This window comes from Mirounga leonina, unplaced genomic scaffold, assembly GCF_011800145.1.
Source record: "Mirounga leonina isolate KUSES-001 unplaced genomic scaffold, KU_Mleo_1.0 Mir_180, whole genome shotgun sequence".
NCBI classification, from domain to species: Eukaryota; Metazoa; Chordata; class Mammalia; order Carnivora; family Phocidae; genus Mirounga; species Mirounga leonina.
The window spans coordinates 7124592-7150237 of record NW_023270469.1 but is presented as its reverse complement, the minus strand read 5'-3'; the positions used below and the strand labels follow the sequence as shown (position 1 = coordinate 7150237).

At 43.7% G+C, this 25646-nt stretch overlaps 1 protein-coding gene across 1 annotated transcript; it reads left to right on the top strand.

The window, feature by feature from the left end:
• Positions 1 to 30: 30 nt before the first annotated feature.
• CENPN (centromere protein N) lies at positions 31 to 22659 on the top strand. Its single transcript, XM_035025311.1, has 11 exons — positions 31 to 178; positions 3911 to 4091; positions 4726 to 4771; positions 7172 to 7231; positions 7647 to 7723; positions 14814 to 14990; positions 15307 to 15408; positions 16937 to 17000; positions 18420 to 18532; positions 21655 to 21781; positions 22016 to 22659. Exons 2-11 carry the CDS (start codon positions 3921 to 3923, stop codon positions 22096 to 22098), a joined length of 1020 nt encoding a protein of 339 aa, XP_034881202.1. The 5' UTR covers positions 31 to 178; positions 3911 to 3920; the 3' UTR covers positions 22099 to 22659.
• Positions 22660 to 25646: the final 2987 nt, after the last annotated feature.

Genomic DNA, 25646 nt, shown 5'->3' with positions numbered 1-25646 from the left:
GTGGCTTTGAAGGCGCAGCGGGCGGGAAGAGCTGCTGAGAAGAGACATTGCTGCGATGACGGACTGTAAGGGACTCGCGCGCGGCGTGGGATCGGGCCCTTGAATGTGGCGGGAGCCTCGAGAAAGCCACGTCCCAGGCCTGTGGGGCGGCTTTTCCGCGACTGCCACACGTCCCAAGGTACGGGCTTGGCGCTTGGCCTCGGCTCAGAGGTTGGGGACTACGGCTGGGGCTGCGATGAGAGAGGGCAGCGACGCTTTGGGCGTGAGATCACATCCGCCCACAGTGGGGCGGGGCCTAACCCGGACGTACGTCATCTCCGGAGCCGCCGCCAGTTATGCGACGGGCTACTGCACCGGCCCGGGCTTAGGTTGAGGCTCTGTGGGGAGTTGGGTGTTTTGATTTTTTTTTTTTTTTTTTTTTAAATCAGGCTTGACTTCCGTTTTTTTTCTGTCCATGCGCCTCTCGTGTTTCTCCTTATGCTCCAGTGGCAACTCCTCAATGGAAGAGGAGGAGATCTACAGAAAAGTTACCGAAAAGTGTTCTTTTTTGTCATGTGTTCATTCTTGAGCACATGATATATGCCAAGCCCTGTGCTACTAAGAGCCAGAAGTAAAAAGAAATTAGATAGTCACGGGGAATCAGAAGAGTTTACGCAGGGTTTACCAACCTTATCGGTGAGATTGAGTGCTCTACCACAAGTCTGTAGAAAGGCATTTTGCAAACTTTACCCAGAATTAAGAATCTTCTGAGGCATTCTAAAAATGCAGGCTCTCAAAAAAAAAAAAAAAAAAAGTCAAGCTCTAACGCCCTGCTCGGTGCCCACCCATCCCCCAGTTCAAATCGGTGGGGCCAGGGAATCTGCTTTTTTACAAGGTTACGCCGAAATCCAGTGTTTTCGATGGGAGACGTTGGTTTGATATATCACTGTTGGACCCTAATTCTCCCCAGGCACGCTGCTTACAGAGAGTATCTAATATTTCATTCCGCATGTATTTATCATTTCCCTAAATGTAGCCATGAATAAAGCAAACATAGTTCTTACCCTAGTGGCTCAATATTGTAAAGCAATACAGTAATCAATAAGCAAGATAATTTTAGATAGTTCTAAAAAGACAATAAGCAATGGAAGATGGGGAGATACCTTTAGAATGGGTGGTCAGAATAAGTCTCTCAGACCAGAAGCCATCTGAGCTAAGACCTCAATTACAAGAGCCATACATGTGAATATGTGCAAGAAGAACCTTCTAGGCCGGGGGTAACTGCAGGTACAATGGCCCTTCTCTGGAAGGATCCTTCTGTACTAGAGGAACTCAAGGCCAATGTAGCTGGAGCTCAGAAAGCCATGGAGAGAGCGGTAGGTGATGGGGAGGGAGGCAAGAAGCAAACACAGGGCCTTGTAGACCATGGTAAGGATTTTAGTTTTGACATTAAGGGAGGTTGGTCCTGTATCTGGATAAGAAAATAAATTAGGCTCAGTTTTCATGATGTTGATTCTGTTCTCATGTTCCTAATTCAGTTGTTTTTCTTCTACACAACTCCTAATAGTTTGCTTTATTTTGTTCTAACTGCTGTTTTCAGTACCTTTTTTTTTTTTTTTAAAGATTTTATTTATTTGACAGAGAGAGATACACAGCGAGAGAGGGAACACCAGCAGGGGGAGTGGGAGAGGGAGAAGCAGGCTTCCCGCGGAGCAGGGAGCCCGATGCGGGGCTGGATCCCAGGACCCCAGGATCATGACCTGAGCCGAAGGCAGATGCTTAATGACTGAGCCACCCAGCACCCCTGTTTTCAGTACCTTCTTAAAATCTTGTTGACTATCAGTATCTTTTTTGGAAGTGGGCAATGGTAATAGATTATATGCAGTGTTCAACAAACACTCAAATGGTAAAAATAAGTCACAGCCTGTATTCTTGTAGAGGGGTACTTCTCTCTTTGTCCTTGCAAATCTCATAGGCGTGGTGTAAGCAGATGAGATTGACAGACTGACTTCCGCCTCTTTTCTTAAACATGGACAGCAATATCTGTATGCTCTTCTTGTAAGATAGAGAATTTAAATTGAAATTCTGCAGCTATCCTGCTTAATCTTTGTTTAGAAAACACACTTACTTGCTTTTTATGTGCCATATTTTAAAAGGGGCCGGGGGAAGATGCCTATCAGGGTCCCCAAATGAGATCAACTGTCACCCTCAGCCCACAGCTCCCCCCTTGAGAAAAGTAATAAAAGGCTCAGAAACCCCCTTCCCAGTGCCACAGCTGTGAGACAGCCACTAAGCCATGCTCCTGAAGATCATTGCCTTCGTTGGTTGCTGAGGGAGCCATACCAGATTTGGGGCTCAAGACCTTTTGGACAGTTGAAGAATCTCCTCTTCAGGCACCAGGCAGGAAGAGTGAGGTAGCAGCGGTCTTTTAATTGGTGACACCTTAAAGGAGAAAGAGACTGCAATCCTCTTCACCTCTATCTCTTACTGTGTCCTCTAGACTAATACATCCCGCTGTTTATTCAGTATCTCCTCTTGAAGTCCAACAATTAACCTTAAAATGTACATATTCAAAATAGAATTCTTGAGCTTTCTTCTGCCCACAGCTCTAGTCTCCCCCAACTCAGATAATAGCAACTCCGTTCTTCTAGCTGCCCGGTACAAACATTGGTATCTCCTCTGATTCCTCTCTCTCGTACCCCAGATCTAGTCCATCAGAAATCCTGTGGGCTCATTCTTAAGAGCATATCCAGCATCTGACCTCTTCCCACCACCTCTACCTGGGTCCACCCTTATCTCTTACCTGTCTTGCAGCAACCTTCTGGCTGGCCTCCTGCTTCTGCCCCTGCCCCCAGGGCAGTAGCCAGACTGATCCACCTCTTCTCAAAACCTTCCAGTGGCCAGTTTCTGTCAGAGTAGAAGCCATAATCCTTGCAGTGACCCCCTGGGCCTCCATGTTCTCTGATCTTATTCCCTCCTCTGTGCCTTCTCACTCTCTCTCCACTCTGGCCTCACTTGAGGCATCCTTCACCCTGTTCCTTGAAAGCCCCAGGGCTTTTGCACTTGCTATTCCCTCTGCCTAGCAAGTTCTTCCACCAGCTAGCCTCATGGCTCACTCTGTCCTCCAAGTGTTGGCTCAAATGTCCCCTTCCCTATGAGGCCTGCTCACTCCACCCCCACATCATCCCCAGCCTGCTCCATTTTAACTATTATTAGTTTCCTAGCCCTGTTCCATTCCCTCTGCAGCATTTCCCACTTTTAACACATTTTATGATTTTCCTATTGCCTCTCTCTCCCCACTAGAATGGATGCTCCATACCACCAGGGACTTTTGTCTTTATGGTTAAAGATGTAACTATCCCCATTGCCCACAGAAGTGCCTGGCACACACAGGTGCTCAGATTTTTTACATGAATCAGTCCATGAATGAATGATTTACTTATCATTACCATCAAGAGATCAAAATACTCTAGCCAGTCAAGGAGAGAGACCACTAATTTTTAAAACCTCCAAAGCATATTTAAATATACAGCTTAGGGGCGCCTGGTTGGCTTAGTCAGTTAAGCGTCTGCCTTCGGCTCAGGTCATGATCCCAGGGTCCTGGGATCGAGTTCCATGTCTGGCTCTCTGCTCAGCAGGGAGCCTGCTTCTCCCTCTGCCTGCCGCTCTGCCTGCTTGTGCTCGCTCTCTATCAAATAAATAAAATCTTTAAAAAACATTTTTTTAAATAAAAATAAGTATACAGCTTAAGGAGAAAATAATTAAATCCTCCTGTTGAAACACTCTTTGGAGAGTGCCTGAAAAAAGGTAAACATTTGGGTGTTTGACCTACAAATCAAAATCCTGGCTAAAAATATGCTGAAAATTTCAGTTAAGTTAAACTTCTGTATTTGGTTAATACTTTGTTGTACTGTTTTTGTTTTTATTAAAGTGCCAAAGAGATGGATGACACTCTTGCTGAGTTTATCAAGAGGACCATCTTGAAAATCCCAATGACTGAAATGATGACAGTCCTCAAAGCCTGGGATTTTTTGTCTGAAAAGCAACTGCAGACTGTAAACTTCCGGCAGAGAAAGGAACCTCTTGTTCACGACTTGGTTCTGCTCTGTGAGGTAACAGTGTTCCAAATGATGACACTTAAGCATCATACTACCCCTTTGGTTTTTTTCTTTCTTCCTTTTTTGAGTCCAAAAGAGATTTAAGGCAGCTGCTAAGCCATGAAGGAATGTGGGCTATGTATTCTTCATCCGTTAAAAAGGATAAACTAGATCTTTATATACAACATTGAGAAACACTACGTAATATGCATACATGAAAATGTATGTTGTAGGACAGTGGTTCTCAACTAGGACGGTTTTGCCTAGAAATGTCTGGAGATGTTTCTTCTGGTCAGACCTGTGGGAATGCTACTGTCTTGTAGTGGGTAGAGGCCAGAATGTTCCTTAACATCCTAGGACAGCCCTCCACACGCAGAATTATCCGACTAAATGTCAGTCATGCCCAGTTGGGAGATCCTGATGTAGAGGAAGTTTAGAAGGATACAGCTGATTTAAGAACAGAACAAGGAGTCTGAAAGAGATGAAAGAGGAATAGACTGTGGGAGGAGGGTGGGGAGTACCTGAACCAAGACACTTGGCAGGAGAACATAGACTGGACACAGTTGCTCTAAGCAACCCTAAAATGTGCTATAAACGGAGCAGAACCAAACTGTTCCACGTTCACTAAATATGTGATCTTCTCTTTCAGGAGAAGCGTGCAAGTGTCCATGACGCAGCCCTTTTAGACATCATTTGTGAGTGTCGGTGCTTTGTATTTACACTTCCCAGTCCCGCTTTTTTTTTTTTTTTTACGATTTTATTTATTTATTTGAGAGTGAGCGAGCAAGAGAGCACAAGCAGGGGGAGGAACAGAGGAAGGAGCAGAGGGAGAGGGAGAAGCAGACTCCCCACTGAGCAGGGAGCCTGACGTGGGACTCGATCCCGGGACCCTGGGATCATGAGCTGAACTGAGGGCAGACGCTTAACCAACTGAGCCACCCAGGCGCCCCTAAAGACCCCAGTCCTGTTTCATCAGAGAGGCCATTTTGTATGTAAGGGCTCAGATTTCTTCAGTCTGGCAGACCTAGTTTCAGTCCCTCCTCTGTCACTTACCAGTCCCGTGTCCTTGGCCGAGTCCCATCACCTTGCTAAGCCTAGATTCCTCCTAAGTAAAACAGAGAAACCAGTAGTACCTACTTCATTGGGTGGCTTGGAGGGTTAAATAAGATAACGCTTGGAAAGCTCTTAGCGTGGTCACTGGCTACCAGAAGCACATAGTAGGTATTTGTTAGGCTTTGTTTTGTTATTAACAGAATTTGAAAATACATTCACAAGAATTTGTTTTTATTACACTGTAGCTTGTTATCTCCCCTCCCCTTCCTTTTCTTGGGGCTTTTCCCTTTGTGTCCTAGTTTTCCTCTCTGTATTTTTTTTTTAAGACGTCTACTCTCCTCCTCAGGAGGCAACAGAGTCTAGGGTCTAAGAACACAGGCCCCAAGGCTAGATTTCTCAGGTTCAGTTCATGGCTCTATCATTGTCTCCCTGTGAGTCCTGGGGGGAGGCCGTTGACCTCTCTGTGCCTCAGTATTATCATTTGACAAACCCGTATCATAATGATGATATCGCATAAGGTTATGATGAGGATGAAATAAGAGTCCTTGTCAAGTTCTTAGAACAAAGCCTGGTATTTACTAATTAATTATTATCAATTTATATTAACTGCTTTCAATGACCTGGTACGTAATAAAAATCAGCTTTATATTCTACTCCAACTACGAAATAGCTGAATTCATTTACGCATCTGCCTCTGGTTAAGTCTGTCTAATTTTCAGTGACTGGATTATATCTAGACCATAAAAGGTGGATCCACGTAATTCCCATTTCTCACGCGTTTGTTCAAATGTTCATTGAGTACTACTATGTGGCAGGCTGTATGCTAGGTGCTGGTGGCTCAAACAGGTTGATTCATTCTCTCTTAAGAGGTCCCAGTCTTATGGAGGAGACAGGTTTCTTATCACACAAATGCCTTCTTGTGGACTGTAGCAGGTGCCATGAAGGAGAACATAGAGGGGGTCTGTGAGAGCAGAGTGGAATCTGCCACACTGAGGGTTTAGGGAAGACTTCCTGAGGACATGAGCTGAGAGCCAAAGGATGAGTGACATTAACTAGGCATAGGGGAGAAGGGAGGTTAAGGAGCGGGAGGGCAAAGGGCACAGCGCTGGAAGTCTTGGAGCAGGAGGGTTAATAGAGGAGTGGAGAGAAGGCGGGAAATGGGAGCTCAGTGATGCAGGAGGGGTCAAACCAAATGAGACATAGGTAGGCAGATGATACAGAGACTTAGAGGCCACTCAAAGGATTTCAGTCTTTATTCTAAGAATAATGCAAAGCCTTCTGAAGATTATGAGCAAGAAAGAATCAGGTTCTTGTTTTTTCAAAGCTCACAGTGCAGAGACAGAGACCAGGGAGGATGGGAGAGACCTACAGGAGACTGTTGGAGCATCCAGGCCGGAGAGGAATGTAGCCTGGATGAGATGGTAGGGGGAGGGGATGGAGAGAAGTGAGTGAGGCCAGGAAATACAAGGATTAAAGCAGACCTGACTTGCTCCTGGCTTGGTCATGGTGGAGTGAGTGGGAGGAACGCACATGGCTTCAGGGTGGTGGTAAGTGCAACAAAGGAAAGCAAAGCAGGGCAGAGGGCGGGTGAGTTTGGTCAGGGGATCGGGATAGGCCGCTCAGCATAGGTGGCCTCTCGGTAGAGACCAGAATGAGGTGCACCACCAGCTAGAAGAGGGCTCCCGACAAAGGGAACAGCCAGTGCCAAGGCCAGTCATGAGGAGCACGGCATCCCCGTCTGCTGGGCGAGTGCCACGTTCTGTGGAGTAGACTCACATGGAAAGAGAAGAAGTGATCAAAGTATGAGTAAATGCCAGATCTCTACTATATCACTAATTCTTCATGATTTAGTTGTCTGGAGAAAATTTAATCCATATAAAAGTTACATTTTGAATAAAAATGTGTATGACCTAATTTGTAAATTACTGTTATTTTCTCTGGTGTCATATTACATTAAATACATATTTAAAATATGTATGTATAAGCACATTACTTGGGAGTTCTAGGATATAATAGTAATAAGCTCTTCCTCCCTCTCTCAGATACTCAATTTCATCGGCACCAGAAAGTTTGGGATGTTTTTCAGATGAGTAAAGAACCAGGTAATGTTTTCCATTTTAAAAAAAATTTTTTTAGTAATCTCTATACCCACTATGGAGCTCAGACTCACAACCCCGAGATGAAGAGTCACATGCTTTTCCCACTGAGCCAGCCAGGTACCCCAGTGTTCTCCATTTTAAATTGAACATTTATATTTGATATTTTGGAAATTTTGAAATGAATAGCAATATGTTCCTCTTTAACATCTCTTCTTTCAAATGAGTAATTTCAAAATTACTCTTGTGGGAAAAACGAGAAATATATTTGGTCCTGCTCTGTGTCTCAGGTACTGATTGGTGTGATTTGATCGTTGTAGCTCTTTGAAATTACACAAAATGCTTACCTTCAGAGTCTTTGCAGATGTATTTCTTGAACATTATACTCCCTTGATTTGCCTTTTTCATTTCACTTTGACAGGTGAAGACATTGACCTTTTTGATATGGAACAATTCAAAAGTTCATTTGTGAAAATTCTTCGGAGAGCATTAAAAAATGTAAGAACAAAATTTATCTGAATTTCCATGAAATTCAATTTCAGGGCATCTGTGCAGGTTTTTTTTATTTGTATGAATTTTAATTAGTAATATTCCATACTATTCTAGGCCAGATCAAAGTCAAATCCTACTTAATTATGAAAACTTTACTCTCCCCTCACCTGTCAATTCAGAGCCAAATGCTTCTTTCTCAAGAGGAGTGCCAGGCAGTAGAACTCTCCGCAGTGATGGAAATGTTCTAGATCCACGCTGTCTGGTACACTAGCTAGTAACCAACTGCACGTGGCTACAGAGCACTTGAAATGTGCCCAGTGTGACTGAGGAACTAGAATGTTAATCTTCTGTAACTGTAGTGAATTTTAGTGCAGTAGCCCCGGTGGCAGGTGACTCCAGGATTGGTCAGCACAGTTTTAGAGCCCCCCTAGAGTCTTTAGCTGCCATTCCGCTCTGACAAGTACCACCGAGTATCTCTTGTTTTCCTTTTGGGAGAGAGAGAGCGAGGGGAGGGGCAGAGGGAGAGGGAGAGAGGGAATCTTAAGCAGGCTCCACACCCAGCACAGAGCCCAATGCAGGGCTCGATCTCACAACCTGAGACATGACGTGAGCTGAGATCAAGAGTCAGCTGCTTAACTGAATGAGCCACCCAGGCACCCCACCACCAAATATCTTATTGTAGGTTCAGACATTCATTTTTTTAGCAACCTCCCTTACTTCATTCTCTTCCCACCCTGGTCTGCCTTAGTCCTCCTTGCATAGCAAGACATTCCCCAAAATCTGTCACAGTCACCGTTCTCTGGTTGTCCTCTCCAGAATACTAGTGTTTCCTCTCCTTACACAAATTCCCCCACCTGGTCTTTCCGTCTCCTCATCTCACCCCCAGTGACTTCTGCCATACTTCTACCTGAGTGTATTCTCTCATCTCCTTTCTCACAGCGCCCCTTCTGTGTCAGGTTGGAATCTGTTCCCTGCATCCTCGTAAGGCCCCTGCTTTGCTGTTCTCTGTTCTATTTCACGCTCGTAGTCTCTTCTCTACTGCTTATAAACATGCTCAGGTCTCAGTGGAAGGACATCCACTCCCCATGCTCATCCTCAAGCTCTATCCTTTCTACCACAACACTCTTGGAGGGAAATATTCTTTTCTTGCTCCTGATATGTCCATTGGCACAATGGTGCTGGCCCCCCTGCACCATCCCCTTCACCCTTCTCTGGCAGGAGCACTGACTTAGCCTGAATAAGAGCAGCGGTGCCCACAGGGACACCTATCCTGCTCTGTTCCTCCAGGGCCGGCTCTGCCCATGCAAGGGAGGCTACCCAGAGTCGTTCTGCCAGTGACCATGTGGGCAACTCTGCCTGACTCTGGATTTTTTATCTGGAGGGCCACTTGCCTGCAGATATGAGCCAGTCATCAGTTTCTTAGTAATATGTGTTGGCCTCTGCCTACCACCTCTTTTTCCCTTATTTCTCAGCTGGTCCAGAAGGACAGGAAGGAGGGGTGGTATTTATTGGCCCCCTCAAAAAGCTTTTGAAAAAGACCCTTTGAAAGGGTAATCCATCCTTGCCAGCTTCATGCTTAAGCCTCTTGCATTCAGGCTACTGCTCTCACCTCCATATTGAAACTGAGTTTTTGAAAAGCAGTGGTTCTCATGTGATCCCCAGACCAGCAGCATCAACATCAGCTGGGAACATATTAGACAGGCAAATACTTGGGCTCCCTCAGACACAGTAGGGGTAGGCCACAACCCTCCAGGTGATGCTAATGCCCGGTCAAGTGTGAGAACCTCCCTGTTCAGGGGCACCAGTGATACCACAAAATCCCACAGCTGGTTCTCTGTCACCAGTAATGCCGATTGCAAACACCTGTGTGTGCCAGGCCCTGGGCTAAGCCCTTGCCAGTCACTAACTCACTGTACCCTCCTGGTGAGGCAAGGTGGGTCCCACAGTGGTTAACGTCGGAGCCAGGGTCAAAACCCAGGCAGGTGGCTTTGAGCTCGTGCTCTTCACATCTACACAGGCTCTCGCGGCTCAGCCTCTGCCATGTGCCAGACGCACAACATCCATTTCTCGTGCTCAGGAAGGTCACGCTGTCAGAGAATTAGCAGTCCAACCCTCTTGATCCTGAATCTCTGTCTTCCCCTGGTTGTCTTCTGCCCATCCTAAACTGGTCTTCATTGTCTCCATGGCTAACTCCTTTCCTTTCCTTCTGCCCTTTGCTGGAGCGTCCCCCAAAGTTCTGCACTCAGCCCTCCCCCTGGTGAGTTTCGGCTACGGGAACTTACTTTAGCGGGAGAGAGGAGGGAGGTAGAGACAGAGTCGTTCACCACTTCCCTTTCGGAAGCGAATGAGTCGTCCCAACACCATTTGTTGACTAATTTAGCTTTTTCTACTGGTTTATCAACATTGGATTCTTCAGATTCGTTCATGCTTTTAGAGTCTGTGTTTTACTCTTGAGCTGTTTCTCCTCGTGTGCTCCTGGATCCACTGCCTGCCTCTCGGGCATTAACCACCTCTACTCCACACTCCAGCCAAACTGAACCAGTCTTTGAGTTCTTGAACTTGCCATAGGCTGTTCCCTCTCCTTGGAACATCCTCCACCACCTGGGCCTTTGACCAGCTCATTCCTCCCTGTCCTTCTGCCTCCACTTATCTAGTGCTCCCTCCGGGAGTCTCCCTGACCACCCCCCCCACCCCACCATGGCAGTTCCCCAGTCACCATACTCCTCCCACTTCCTGCTTTAATTGTCAGTCTTCCTCCTGACCCATAGTCTCCCTGAGAAGAAACCCACCATCCTGCTCCCCTCTGACACGAGCAAGGGCTGAATAGATGCTGGGGATGAATGGATTGGGCACATTCTTTGCAAACTCCTCATTCCTTTAATTGCTGTAGTTTGTAAAATATTTTAATAACCATTAAGGCAAGGCAAACCTGTCCCTACTCCCAATTACTCTTCTTTACCCCAGTTACTATTCTTCCTGATGAATCTTAGAATCATTTTATCAGGTTTATAAAACAAAATGAAATCTTCATCATTTTGAGTGGAGGGCCACTTTAATCTATAAATCAGTTCAAGGGTAATTGTGAGCCAAGAGAAGGTATGTGTCTCCTTTTTGGGTTGTTTTGGGTTTTTTTTCTCTTTTGTGAATAAGCACTCTTTGCTCCTGTTCCTAAGTTGTTATCTTTTATTATATTATTTGAAAAATATTCTTACCATGAAATTATACACTTTTTGGAGATTAAAGGAGAGTCCCATCTGAACTGTGGGTATGGCATGTGCACCTGCTTTTCTTTAAACAAAGAGCCTCACTGGCACAGAATCCCAAGCCACCTATCCATAAATGGGGATATATGGTGTGGACCCTTCTGGAAGCAGCCTTTTTATGAAGCCGAACATGACTGGCTAACTCCTCTTGAGAAACGCTCACAACCATGTTCCCTCCCTGTTCACCCCACACCAGACACCGAGGGAGAGCTGTTCTCAGCTGCACTTCAGAGCTTGTCTGCGTCTTTTCGTTTCAGTGCCCTCTTCCCCTGTGACAGTCTCTCTTGCCCTTCTCTCCTCCGGGAACTTCTGTTGTCTGAACCCCACGCCTCCTGCCCAACCGTTCTAGGAGAAGAGTGAAATGCTCCCATATCCTCCTACATCAGTGGCCTCGTATTTCAGTTGTGAGATTTCCTCTTTTATCACCGCTGTGTTCCAGAAGCTTTTGCCTCCTGAATGAATTTCAGGCAGACTAGTGGGAAAAGCTGGGAGGACAGAGGAGCTTTTTTCATCAGTCACATCTTCCTGCTTGAAAGGCTGGCAGACGCCCACCACCCTGTGTCTTCTCTGTCTCTCCTGCTCTGAGCTGGCCCACATGTGCTAACCCCATTTCTCAATTGACCAAGGACTCCCAGCTCGACTTCACTTTCCTCATAACTAGCAGCTGGATAACCCCACTTTCCCAAAGGCTGATGATGGTGCCACGAAGAGTCTCCTGGACTGAAAAGTGACTTGCCTGCTGATATAGGACAGGTCTTAACCTTTCTGTGCCAAGGACCCCTTTTGCTGTTAGTGAAATTTACGGGCCACTTCTTAGAAGATTATTTTTAAATGCTATAATAAAATACATAGAATTATAAGGAAAGCCAACTATGTTGAAATACCATTATTAAGGTACTAAAATACTAAGTTGTGCTACATCATGTGCTTCTTTAGTAACACAGTAAATAATCTCAGTAGGTCTAAAAACAACTAGTTTCAAAGTAGTGATGGGCGTAAATGATATTTTTGAGGCAGGTGCAACAATTGTAACGTGTTAAGAAAATATTTGGGATTTCTACACAACAAAGTAACAGGTCCTAACAGTCTACCCTTTCCGTTGCCTACCTTCACAACTGAAGGAGATGTTCAATTTCAGTTAGTTCATAGACACCTGAATTCTAACCAGGGGCTTCAGGTTAAGAACTTCCTGCCCCTGAACCAATTGGGTAGAGAAGCTGGTATGAGAGGGAGCTGAGAGCCTAACTGGGGAGTGATGGGAAGAGCCTGTACTACAGGGGATCCGATCCAGAGCCTTTGAGAGAGTGTGTGTGTCTCTGTATGCGAGAGAGAGAGAGAGAGAGAGAGAGAGAGATTAACTGTATATCTTACCAGGTAAAACTATTCAAAATACAATGTTCTTCAAAAACTCACAATGAAAGAAAAGACAAACTGAAAAATACGTTTCAATTGTAAAAAGGTAGTGCATTTACTCTCCTTTTTATACCCATGTATCATGTCGTATAATAATGATAGTCTGTACTAAATATATGAATATATTTTGAATATAGTTAAATATGTAGCAATTCTGGGTGCCTGGGTGGCTCAGTCGGTTAAGCGACTGCCTTCGGCTCAGGTCATGATCCCGGAGTCCCGGGATCGAGTCCCACATCGGACTCCCTGCTCGGCGGGGAGTCTGCTTCTCCCTCTAACCCTACCCCCTCTTGCACTCTCTCTCTCACTCTCTCTCTCTCTCTCAAATAAATAAATAAAATCTTTAAAAAAAAATTTTTTTTTAATTTAAAAAAATATGTAGCAATTCTACGTGTTGTAAGCTTCATTTGATTCCAGTAGCTTGTGGGTTGTGGCCAGTTATAACCAGTTTCTGGCCAGAGTACCCTGGCTAGTAGGATAGTCCGGGTTAGCCAAACCACTTAGGACCCTTGGCTGGATTAGTGTCCCAGTTAAGCTTGAACAGTATTTATCTGAGCTATCCTCAATGAAAAATGCTTTCTCCTGGCTACTGAAGGATGATGTCTATTAAGGCAGTTTCTTGGGAAAATAGTACTGGTTTGCATTTGGGCCCTACCTCTTCAGGTATCTGAATATCCTCTTTACCGGAAGAAGGTGAGACAGAACATCTGAAAGCCACCTAGGCCCAGATTATACTGGCTCTGTGAATATCCTTTTCTCTTAGTCCATTGAGTTTTCTTTAACCGTTTTCGGATCGTAGACCCTTACGAAAATGTTGTTAAGTGACACAGCACTTCTCTCAGGAACGGGTACACTTACACATGTGTGCCCAACTCTGCATCCAATATAGGGAGGACACAGAGCTCTTTAAGCTTCTCCATGAGGCTCTACTTCAGTTATCCTCATTCTGGGCTAGAGAGATTACCTGAATATGTTGACTGCAACCAATTTTCTCCCTCTGGTAAAAATGTGCCCTCCATCTCCTGCATTCAATCTCGATTTTACAGGCTTTGCTTTTGTAATGTGACACAAAGAGGCTATTCAGAATCAGACCCTGCCCTCTTCCATTCAAGCCAGCAAAGGTCCACTGAGCGCCTGTTGGGGCCAAGTGCTGTGCTGCTCCCTTGGGAAGGTCAGACAGCTCCGCGGACTCCACACACTCCACACAGTCTGCACCCCAGACCGGGGAGGGTTCCTTGTCTCATACACTGAGGGCATTTGGGAAAGCAGCCAGATAAAGAGTGGGCAGAGTCGGAATAATGGTCTTCTTTGCTAATGCCAGCAGCCACATTACAGCCTGCTTTTTCTGGAGTAGGATACAAGGGGGAGGAAGCACAGAGAGGTGAGCAAGCCAAGTACACCTGTCTTGGATGCCTCCTGTCCGGGATCTGACCTCCCGGGGGAAGCTGAATCGAGGGGGAGCTAAGAATCTAGGAACAGGGGCGCCTCGGTGGCTCAGTCGTTAAGCGTCTGCCTTTGGCTCAGGTCATGATCCCAGGGTCCTGGGATCGAGCCCCACATTGGGCTCCTTGCTCAGCAGGAAACCTGCTTCTCCCTCTCTCTCCCTCTGCTTGTGCTCTCTCTGTCAAATAAATAAATAAAATCTTAAAAAAAAAAAAAAGAATCTAAGAACAGCCTATTAAATTCCAAACCAACTGGCAATTACATTTAGAAGTTGAGAAAGATCTGTGTTTTATCCATGAAATGGAAATGAAATAGAATTTTCTATATTCTTGCCACATAATTTTACTTTAGAGTAATTGTTAGCATCTGAGCTAAATGCATATGAGCATTAGGATTAATATATTTGAGTCCATTACTACATAGAAATCTTACTATTAAACTTTATAGTGCATACTAGGTCTGTGCTCGATGCTGAAAATGCCTCATTATTTAACAGGTATGTCATTTGTTAGGCTGCCTTATTTCATAAATTCTTACATGTCAGGGAACAGTGTTTTAGAGACAAGCCCAAGAAATTGTTGAAAAATTGTGGTACCTTGCTTGTAGGATTTCAAATTTGTTTTCCTTTCAAAAGAATTTGCAAGGCATAAATGTATCTTTCCAAAGCAACCACAAAATCTCTTCCCCAAGATCCCGCAAACACTGTAATGAAAAGTAGAAAAAGACTGCTGGATCTCAGCCCGTATGCAAGGTTAGTGACATCCTTCACCCTTAAAGAGCACTTGCTGGTGCCACAGATTTGTTTTTAATGTGACTTTTTTTTTTTTTTTTTAAGTACTCTCTACACGCAATGTGGGGCTTGAACTCCCGACCCTAAGATCAAGAGTAACGTGCTCCATGGACTGAGCCAGCCAGGCGCCCTAGTGCCACAGATTTTAATTAGGAAACTTACCTCTTTTTTTTTTTCTGTTTTTAAGGTGACGGTCAGCTTCAGAGATGCTGAGGAGAATTCAGTATGGATTCGAATTGCCTGGGGAACACAGTATAGAAAGCCAAACCAGTACAAACCTGTTTATGTGGTGTATTACTCCCAGACTCCCTACGTCTTCACTTCCTGCTGCCAGCTGAAGAGCAATATACCCCTTCTGGGTCAGGTAGGGAACCAATTACTATAAGCTATATTTTTATTACTCTTAATCTTAGAGGTCTGCATAGGGTTAAACTCCTCAATAAGCATTTTATATAAAATGCCACATGTAATTCTTGATTTCCTAAAATAAGGAGCAGAAAGTGTTCTACAAGTGGAAGCATGGCAGAAGCATTGGTTTGGAGCTCTCTGTTATTGTCTTTTCATCTAGAAGTAATGTGTGCTTAATGCAAAAATAATGTGTGCTTAATGTAAAAATTCAACCACTATTATTGGGCGATAAACACGGTAATCCTAATAGTCTTGCTAATTTTTACTTCCAGGCACTGACAGTTGCTAGCAATCACCATAAGATTGTGAAAATGGACCTCAGAAGCCGGTATCTGGACTCACTGAAGGCTATTGTTTTTAAACAGTATAATCAGGTAAGCCCATCAGTGACTCCCTTTCAAGTTACATCTCCGTTTTCTTCTTTACACTTGACTTAGAAGTGTCTGAGCAGGTGGGAAAGTCCACCTCGAACAGAAGGAGATCATTTCAGGGCGCCTGGGTGGCTCAGTTGGTTAAGCGACTGCCTTTGGCTCAGGTCATGATCCTGGAGTCCCAGGATCAAGTCCCGCATCGGGCTCCCTGCTCGGCAGGGAGTCTGCTTCTCTCTCTGCCCCTCCCCCCTCTCATGTGTTCTCTCTCATTCTCTCTCTCTGAAATAAATAAATAAAATCTTTAAAAAAAAAAAAACCATCTCTTGCAACCTCTCATAGGTTGCAAGAGATGGTTTACTCTAAAAAAAAAAAAAAGGAGATCATTTCAGATATTACTGAAGTGGAGAAAGCTTTCAGTTAGTTAATATGAAAGGAAACCACAGTGCCTCACTATCCTCTTGTTACAACTGCAATTTGTTTTATACTGTTCAGTAGTCATTAGAGTTTATGTTACAGATCCCAGTTTCCAAATCACCTATTCCAATTAGAATTTATTTTAGCTCTAGAGTAACTTGACACTGTCTTTCGAAGCTAATTATTCTATTATGCAAGAGAGAAGTAGAATATTTTTGTCCCATTAGTCAAGCAGGTGATACGGGAGTTAGAAGGAAAGGAGAAAGCGTTGTTTTATTATTAAGTCCCACAATTTGTTTGTTAAAATTATTTGAATGCTTTGTTTCCTTTAATGATAAGAAGGGATCTGGCCTTACTCACAGACTCAGGATTATTTTTTCCTCTGCATGGCAACAGTGTGCTCGTATGTTCAGACTCCTGAGGTGGGTTGTTAATGCTCTGTGTATATCTTTGAGCCCTTAGATACATTATACTTAATGTATTTTCATCTGTTCTAAGTAGAAGGAAGTGATGGCTCCCTACAAGTCACTCTTTAAGGAAAAAAATCTAACGTTGTTAGTTAGATTAGTTAGTTAGAGGCCCTCTTACCCACCACCTTCCACCTGTCCTGCTATGACAACTGCATCCCCAGGATAATTCACACTGTCAAACACTTAATTATAAAAACATCGGCTGCAAAGGGAAAAAGGATTGATTGAGAGACTCACTTCAGTAGGAAAGTGATTTTTCCAAAAGGAGCGTCAGCGAGTATTTTACAGTGATGAAGACATAGCTATAAAGCTGAAGTATCACGCTGCAGACCCTGCCTGGGATTCCTCTAGCTTTTGCACTCACCGGCCGTGCTTCATCCAGATCCATTTTTATGCTAACAAAGTACAGGGCTCCTCATTCAAAACAGACATGTTGCTGGCCCAGCAGTCTCTGCCAGTCTCCTGCTCTGGGGGAAATGCTTAACTCAGCCTGGATGTGGCCTCAGATCTCTTTTTGTTGAAAAAAATAAATAAATAAAGATAAGATTTGATACACTGTTATGTACTAAACCCATTTACTGTTTATATTTCAAGATGTTAAAATTAGGAGAAGATTCACTTTTTTTCTTTCTTTCCTTCTTTTTTAGAACTTTGAAACCCACAACACCGCTGGGCCTCTGCAGGAAAGAACCCTGGAGCTGGATATACACAGTATGTGTGTTTTAAAATAAAACCGAAATTTGGAAGCACATCATTCCTTTTTAAATTTCTGTCACTCGGTAAAGCATTTAATCACTAGGAGCCGGATTCAAAACTATCTACTGCTTTCAGAAAAATTGAAAATTAACTTTCTCTTGAAAAGAGAAACTAAGGGGCACGTGGGTGGCTCAGTCAGTTAAGCGTCTGCCTTCGGCTCAGGTCATGATCTCAGGGTCCTGGGATCGAGCCCCGCATCAGGCTCTCTGCTCGGCGGGGAGCCTGCTTCTCCCTCTTCCTCTGCCTGCTCCCACTCATGCTCACTCTCTCACTCGCTCTCAAATAAAATCTTTTAAAAAAAATTTTTTTAAGGGAAACTTAAGCTACCAAAGGTTCCTTTTATAATTTGCTAGAACATCAAGTAGTAACACTTAAAAACAAAAATTAACTAATAGTCAAACATTTCTGTGTGCCAAGCACCACACTCACATGCTTATAGTGTCACTCCCTTCATCTTCATAGTGGTCCCCTGAACAATCCCTATTCATCAGGCAGCTGGGTTTCAGAAGGGTTACACAGCGAGGAATCGCCAAAGCCAGGCATGAAATCCAAATCTGTCGAGTCTGGAGCCCCGGCTCCGTGTGTGTGCTGGATAAACTGCTTCTTGAATAATCAGAGTTGTGACTATGTTGCCACTCACAGATAGCAGGAGTCTCTCCGTGGAAACCCAGGAGAGTAAGAAACTACTATAGTGGACCAGAAAGTTGAGAAGAGTGGTGGGGTACAATCTAGATTTCTAGAAATGAACATTTTCCTATCTCTTGGCAGTGATTTGGCAATCCAATGAAATGGTACAGCAATTATGAACAAACATTTTTATGACTTTCCAATGGCATAAGAACTGCCATTGATTTCACATTAAGAAAGCAGAATACAAAATTGTGTGTATTTTTTAATTCCAGTTTAGAAAACACAGATCTTTCTATTCATTAAGAAAAAGGCAAGACAGGGGCGCCTTAAGTGGCTGCCTTCAGCTCAGGTCATGATCCCAGGGTCCTGGGATCGAGCCCCACATCGGGGTCTCTGCCCAGCGGGAAGCCTGCTTCTCCCCCTCCCACTTCCCCTGCTTGTGTTCCCTCTCTCACTGTGTCTCTCTCTGTCAAATAAGTAGATAAAAAAAAAAAAGAAAAGAAGTATATTAAAATGTTAACAGTGCTTTCTCTGCCTTAGTAGAATTATGGGGGATTTTTATTTTATTTACCAGCCTGCACTTTACAACTTTCCTATAACAAGGAATTATTGCAGTGAAGAGAAGCAGTAAAGATAATTTTTAAATGACGCAAGCAAGTTGAAAGGTTAGGAATGAAAGGAAGACACTTTATGGATGAAATATATTTCTAATATCTGTTTTCTTTTGAAATCTTCCATATATAGTGGATTCGCGGATCATTCATGAAAACAGAATAGAAAAAGAGAGAGTCCAGAGAGTGACTCAAGAAGCTTTTGGAGACTATCCTCAACCAAGACTAGAATTCGCACAATACAAGGTGGGACATTGCTATAAACATGAATTACAAGGTATCCATACGTTTTTATTTATTTATTTTTTTAAAGATTTTATTTATTTGACAGAGCACAAGCAGAGGGAGAGAGAGGGAGAAGCAGACTCCCTGCTGAGCAAGGAGCCTGATATGGGACTTGATCCCAGGACCCTGGCATCATGACCTGGGCCGAAGGCAGCCGCTTAACCGACTTAACCGCTTAACCGACGCCACCCAGGCGTCCCTATCCAGACGTTTTTAAAAGAACAGAAACTTTAGGGGCGCCTGGGTGGCTCAGTCGTTGGGCGTCTGCCTTCGGTTCAAGTCGTGATCCCAGGGTCCTGGGATCGAGCCCCGCATTGGGCTCCCTGATCGGCAGGAAGCCTGCTTCTCCCTTTCCCACTCCTCCTGCTTGTGTTCCCTCTCTCGCTGTGTTTCTCTCTGTCAAATAAATAAATTTAAAAAAATAATAAATAAATAAAAGAACAGAAACTCTAAGTGGAAAACCGTTATAAGAAACTTTCTTTTCCTTTATCACTTTTTTCTTTTTTTAATTCCTTTTCTAATTACTGAATAGAGTTGACACACGATGTTACAGCAGTTTTGGACGTACAGCAATTCTATACATCACTCAGTGCTCACCACCATAAGCGTAGTCAGTGTCACTTTAATTTTGTATGATGAATTTATGAGTTAGAATAGACTTCTTTTTTTTTTTTAAAGATTTTATTTATTTATTTGAGACAGAGAATGAGAGAGACAGAGAGCACACGAGAGGGGGGAGGGTCAGAGGGAGAAGCAGGCTCCCCGCCGAGCAGGGAGCCCGATGCGGGACTCGATCCCGGGACTCCAGGATCATGACCTGAGCCGAAAGCAGTCGCTTAACCGACTGAGCCACCCAGGCGCCCTAGAATAGACTTCTTTATCATATTTATTAAGTGCCTCTGTTAGCAAAGGAGACTTTTAGAAATTATGACTTTGCTTTTTTATTTCCTCTTACATATTAATTTAGTTATGCAGAACTGGCCTCAATCTGTATTTTTGAGGGGAGAAAATTGTAGGCTATACCTTTCTAGCCCATCCACACCTGGAGCAACACTTACATGTAGTCGGTGCTCATAAATACTCGTTGAATAAAAGAGTGAATGAATAAGTAAGTCATGACATAGCCCAGTTGGCAGCACAGGAGAAAAACCAGTAGCCTTGTTAATACTGCAAACCTAGCTCATTCCAGAAGCATGCCACTGCCCATCAGGAAGGCCAGCTTGGGGGCAAGCCCACTGCCCCCATTAGAAGAATTCAAGGTTTATACCATGATTGCCCTAATCTAATACTTGTACTCATACTCCTAACACCCTCCTCCCCTCTAGTAAAATCCTTTCTGCTTAGCACCCTCTGCAGCCACGGGCAATGCTTTAAATCCGCCATTGATCTGATCACTCAGGCCCAACACCTGTTTTCTCTGATTTGTTTTTTAGTGGGAAAAGCTGATTAATATCTTTCATTTTGGGCTCCCTACATGGCAGTTTTAACCCAGTTCCTTTGAACAGCCCATACTCTAAGACACTGGTTACCGAATGTGGTCTCTGGCCCCGCCATAGCAGCATCAATTGAGAATGGGTAAGAAATGCCCCACCGTGGTCCTACTGGATCAGGGACTCTGGAGGTGGGGCCCAACCATCTGTTCGTACAAGCCCTCTGGCCGATTCTGCCCACTAAAGAGAACCACTGATCGGGAATAAGTAAGACTCCACAAATCTCCCTGTATATACAGTTTAGAATATGCTTAAGTCAAGGTACACATTGCTTCATACCTTCAATTAATTTTCCCTACCTTTTCTATTTTGAAAAATGTCAAACCTTCAGAACACTTGCAAGGATATTACAATGAACACCCATCTCCCCTTTGCTTCAATTCACCAATTGTTAACATTTTGCCACATTTACTTTCTTTTTGTTGATTTATTCTGAACCATTTGAGTCAGTCGCAGACATTACTCACCCTCTAAGTATTTCAGCATACTGTCTCTTAATTTTAAGAGTCACTTTAAGTTTAAAAAAAATTGAAATTAGTATCTAAGACTCAGGTACCTACTGAAGCAGCAGTACTTGGGTATTTGAGGGTATTAAAGGATTGGTAGATTGTTACTAATTTTTTTAGGTGTGGTAAGGTTATGGGGGTGAACTTTTTAAAAAAGAGCCCTTCTTAGGTCATTTTTAGATACATACTGAAATATTCACAGTTGGAATAGCATGGTGTCTTGGATTTACTTCAGAATAATGCAGTGACAGTGGTCAGCAAGGAACAGGGAGTTGGGGTCGTCGATGAAACAAGACCAACTGAATTGATAATGGTTTCAGCTGGGGGATGTGCACACGGGCAATCATTATACTGTGCTCCTTACTTTTGTGTACTTTTGGAATCTTCCATAATAAGGTAAAAAGAGATTGTGATAGTGACTCAAAAGACATGACATTTTTACATCAAAAGGACCAATTACAACAGATAGTGCTAATTTGCCATTAAGAATGCAAACAGGATGTGATGAGCACTGGGTGTTATGCGCAACTGATAAATTGTTGAACAGTACATCTGAAACTAAGTATGTACTATATTCGGCTAATTTAATTTAAAAAAAAGGGAATGCAAACTAGGGGGCGCCTGAGTGGCTCAGTCGGTGAGGTGTCTGCCTTTGGCTCGGGGTCCTGTGATCAAGCCCCATGTGCACCTGGTGTGCTTAAGGTCCCTGCTCAGTGGGAAGTCTGCTTCTCCCTCGTCCTTTACCCCTCCCCCCATTCATGTTTGCACACTTTCTCAAATAAATGAATAAAATCTTTTTTTTTTTTAAAGGGAATGCAAACTAAACGCCCAGGTAAAGGTCACCAGAAGGTTGAACTCACCTCCCAGGTCCCTGTGTGTCAGGCACCAAGGTGTTTTCTGTGTGATATCGTTTGACACACTGGTTGCCCTCTACATTTGCAGTTAGCAAATGAAATGTCTCGCACCCCCCCCTTAATCCCTGTATTTCTTGATGACAAGAATTAATGAAATGCAAACCTGATTTCAGTATAGTTTACCATTCCAGCTGATTTATTTAGTAATTATTTGTAAATGTATTTGTTGACAGCTTGAAACGAAATTCAAAAGTGACTTCAATGGAGACATCTTGGCGGAGAGAAAAGAGCCCCTCCGGTGCCTAATAAAGTTCTCCAGCCCACATCTCCTGGAAGCACTGAAAGCCTTAGCACCAGCTGGTAAGTAGTCAGCTTATCTTACAGCGGGAAGAATTAACAACACACTACATTCGGGTAGTATGTATCCTCTCTTTTTACTGGCTAATCACCTCTGAGCTTTCTCCTGGCTCAGGTCCGCTATCCCCTCAGGCCCTATTTTGCATGTTCTGCTTCTGCACCTCATGGGGGTCCATGATCCACCCTCGAATCTCAGCCATTGTTAAACTGATTCATTTTCTTTCCTTTTAATTTCAGGTATTGCAGATGCACCACTTTCTCCATTGCTTACTTGCATACCCAATAAGGGAATGAATTATTTTAAAATTAGAGATAAATAAGATGTATGTGGTTTTGGAAGCACAGCATCTCTTTGACTATTGCCTGTGCATTTCATTCAACAGCTAGCCGGATAGCTTCTGTTTATGAACTTGTGTTTTAGAAATTAGTTATTGATATTGACAGTTCAGAAACATTCAGTGTAATTGTTGGGACTGATTCTTTCCTCCTCCACTGTGTACCCCTCTCCCCCATATCCTGCAAAGCATAGCAATTGTGGGCCTTTAAAAAGTGACATGTCCTTTTTCTCACTCATTTCCTCCATCCTGGAGAGATCAGGTTCTAATTGCTTGTTTCCAAGGATTTTGTCTGAAGCCTTGGATCCTGGAAAGAAGCAGCGAGAAGCTATCCTCAACTCAAAACTTTCTAGGAAAATCATAAAATTGGTCCATTCAAAGGGTAGAGTTGTGTCCATGATGTGATTGCGGGGGGTAGCACATCAGATGATTCAGTAATATAAAGTAATAGTTTCATTGTAAATATGATACTTGTCATAATCTGTTTTATCATACATGCAGACTCACCATACTATACTGATTTGTGAATAAAGATTGAAAAACTGGTATATGAATTACTTTTGATGGAAATTTTTCAGTGATCATCACTAAATAGCATGTACTTTCTTAATAACATTTCAAAATATAGTCCCTATTTTGTTCCACACAGGATTTGGGATATAAAAACGTATATTACAATGATGATGAAAAAAAAGGTGAGGCAATCTGGGCAAATAGGAAAGCAAACAAAAAGCAAGAAGGACAGAATAAAGCCAGAGATAAAATAGCCATATAACAACATACAGGTGCCTCCAGCTGCTAGAAGGTTGAACAATTAGAATGAAGTCAGCCAGTGGTCAAAGCAGAGACAAAGACACCAATTTGTGAATGAAGATATTTAAAAACTGGTACATTGGTTACTTTTGATGAAAATCAAAAACAGGCTTAATATACAAATATGTAAATACCATCAGAGAAGCAGGGCTGAACAATGCTTTATAATGTAATGGTAATGTCTACAGATTACAGATACGTGAAATATATGTTTTTAGATGTAATTAGCAACTGACATAGACACTTCCATTATCTCACAGTGAGGCCCTGAGTCTGCAGGGGCTCAATAATGCTAATTTCCTTGAAGACATAGACGTGGTATCGAGCATCTGTCCCTCTGTGCGCACATGTGGTAGGCACTTTTGCTCGGTGCCTGAATGCCTCTGTTAGGTCTGCACAGAGGCCCTGCAGGTTCCCAGATGGATTCTAACAGGCTCACAGCCCTCCTGGGTGCTTGGCAGTGATGTGCAATCGGAGCCTGAGCAAGGAAGACACGAATCATATTATCCAGCCTATAGTGGAATCACTTGAGGCTGTACCCTATGGCCCTCCCAGACAGAGGCACCTACTTAAGGAAATGAGAGTACATGGAACTCTCTTTTGTACTTGATGTTCAGTTGGCCCTCAGTTCTTCTTTAGGAGGAATTATTCTTTAAATAGGTATAATTGGGCGCCTGGGTGGCTCAGTTGGTTAAGCGACTGCCTTCGGCTCAGGTCATGATCCTGGAGTCCCTGGATCGAGTCCCACATCGGGCTCCCTGCTCGGCAGGGAGTCTGCTTCTCCCTCTGACCCTCCCCCCTCTCATGTGCTCTCTCTCATTCTCTCTCTCTCAAATAAATAAATAAAATCTTTTAAAAAATTAAAAAAATAAATAGGTATAATTTGGTGTATTCCATGGAGGAGGTGAGTTCAATTTCTTCCTATGTCACTGTCTTGCACTGGAACATCTCTTACGTACTTGATGATCCAGAGACATACTGCATTCAGATGCAGTCTTGGGAACAGATGGATCAATAAGTGCAGACCCAAGGACCTCTACGGCCAAAGGAATTTATTGTACATTAGGTAGGGTCTCCAAAAATGAATAGCTAACATTATGGAGTACCTACTCTGTCGGAGCTAAGAATTTTATGTGCATTATCGTGTTTTCACAACAATCCTATAACACAGGCAGCATTACTAGTCTAATTCTACTCCAGTGAATACCGAAGCTTAGGCTTACGCTAGTAGGTAGCTGAGCCCACATTGACCCCAGGCAGTCAGATTCAAGAGCTTGTACTCTTACGTACCAAAAGAAACAATAGCCTGTAGATGCTGTCCCCCACACACATGGTTGTAGGGTTTGTTCGTTTGTCCCACAGTACTTTTAAAATCAGATTTAGCTTCTGTGATGGGCAGAATAATGCCCCCTACTCAAAGATGTCCACATCCTAACCCCTGGAATCTGTAAATACATGACCTTACAAGGCAAAGGGACTTTGCAAAGGGGAGATTATTCTGGACTTCCTGAATGGAGCCACTGTAATCACAATGATCTTCAAAAGTGGAACAGGGAAAAAAAAAAAAAAAAGTGGAACAGGAAGAGGAGAGAGCAGAGGGAGAAGAAGTCCGTGATGGGATGAAGACTCAACTCACCATTACTGACTTTGAGAAACTGGAAAAGGCAAGTAAGCAAGATTCTTCTATAGAGCCTCCAGAAGAAATACAGCCCTGCCCACACTTTTATCTTAGCCTAGTACTTGTGTCAGACCTCTGACACAATCTGTGTTGTTTTAAGCCAAGATTGCGGTAACTTGTAACTGCAGCAATAGAAAACTAGTACAGCTGCTGATATATAAGTTGGAAGTTTTCACATAAAAACCTTGAAAAATAAATCTAACGATACCACAGATGAGTTAGCAGCTGCCCCCCTTTAAACAAAGGATAGATTTTCCATTTCACTACAGTCCTCACTTCTCCCTTTTGTCTACACCTGGCCTCCTCTGCTCATTTACTTGGTCTAGCTAGTCCTTCTAAGTACTTAGGTTTTGGAACCCTGCCCTGAGTCATACTGTCCCCTAAATAGTAATCGGATTTCAGCAGTTAAGAGACAGGCAAAAACAAGGCAAAACAAAAAAGATACAGGCAAGTAAATCCAGCCTCCCTTAAAATGATTAACACAATCATAGCAACTCATTCATTTGTACAATGCGACCTAGGGCTAGTTTCTTCTCTGCAAAATGAGGGAAAACTTATAGTATGTACCCGCTACACTTGTTTTGAGGACAAAATGAGATAGGAAATGAAAAGTGCTTTCCCCAATGTCTAGCACTTGGTAAGCCCTCAATAAACAGTAGATGTAATTAACATACTACTGCCTCTCCTGCCATTGAATATTTGGGTTGTTTCTAATCTTTGGGGAAATAAAGTTCCTGAACGTACTGCTTTTTGTTCTATCCAGTTATTGCCCAAGGTTAAGTTTTGTGGGAAGATGAAGAATGCATTAGTGGGACCACCAATACCTTCGACCTGTGCGCAAGAACCCCTGTTAAGTTTCGGAACCCTCCTGCCTCACCCGGCGGCGGCTTCCCGCAGACGCTTCTTCTATGGCCGGCAGGGGGCGCCGCGGCCGTCCCGGCGCCGCCGGATGCTAATGAGCCTGGAGGCCCCGCCCCCTGCCGGAAGTGGCTGCGGCGGGAGGCGGGGCCCGCTCGCTCGGTCCTTCTGCCGTGCGGGAGCC

Excerpts from the sequence above, each read along its gene's own strand:
- CENPN (XM_035025311.1), top strand. The coding sequence starts at position 3,921 with ATGGATGACACTCTTGCTGAGTTTATCAAGAGGACCATCTTGAAAATC. Across the intron at positions 4,772-7,171 it reads AGCCCTTTTAGACATCATTT|ATACTCAATTTCATCGGCAC; the intron begins GTGAGTGTCGGT and ends TCCCTCTCTCAG. Across the intron at positions 18,533-21,654 it reads TAGAATTCGCACAATACAAG|CTTGAAACGAAATTCAAAAG; the intron begins GTGGGACATTGC and ends ATTTGTTGACAG.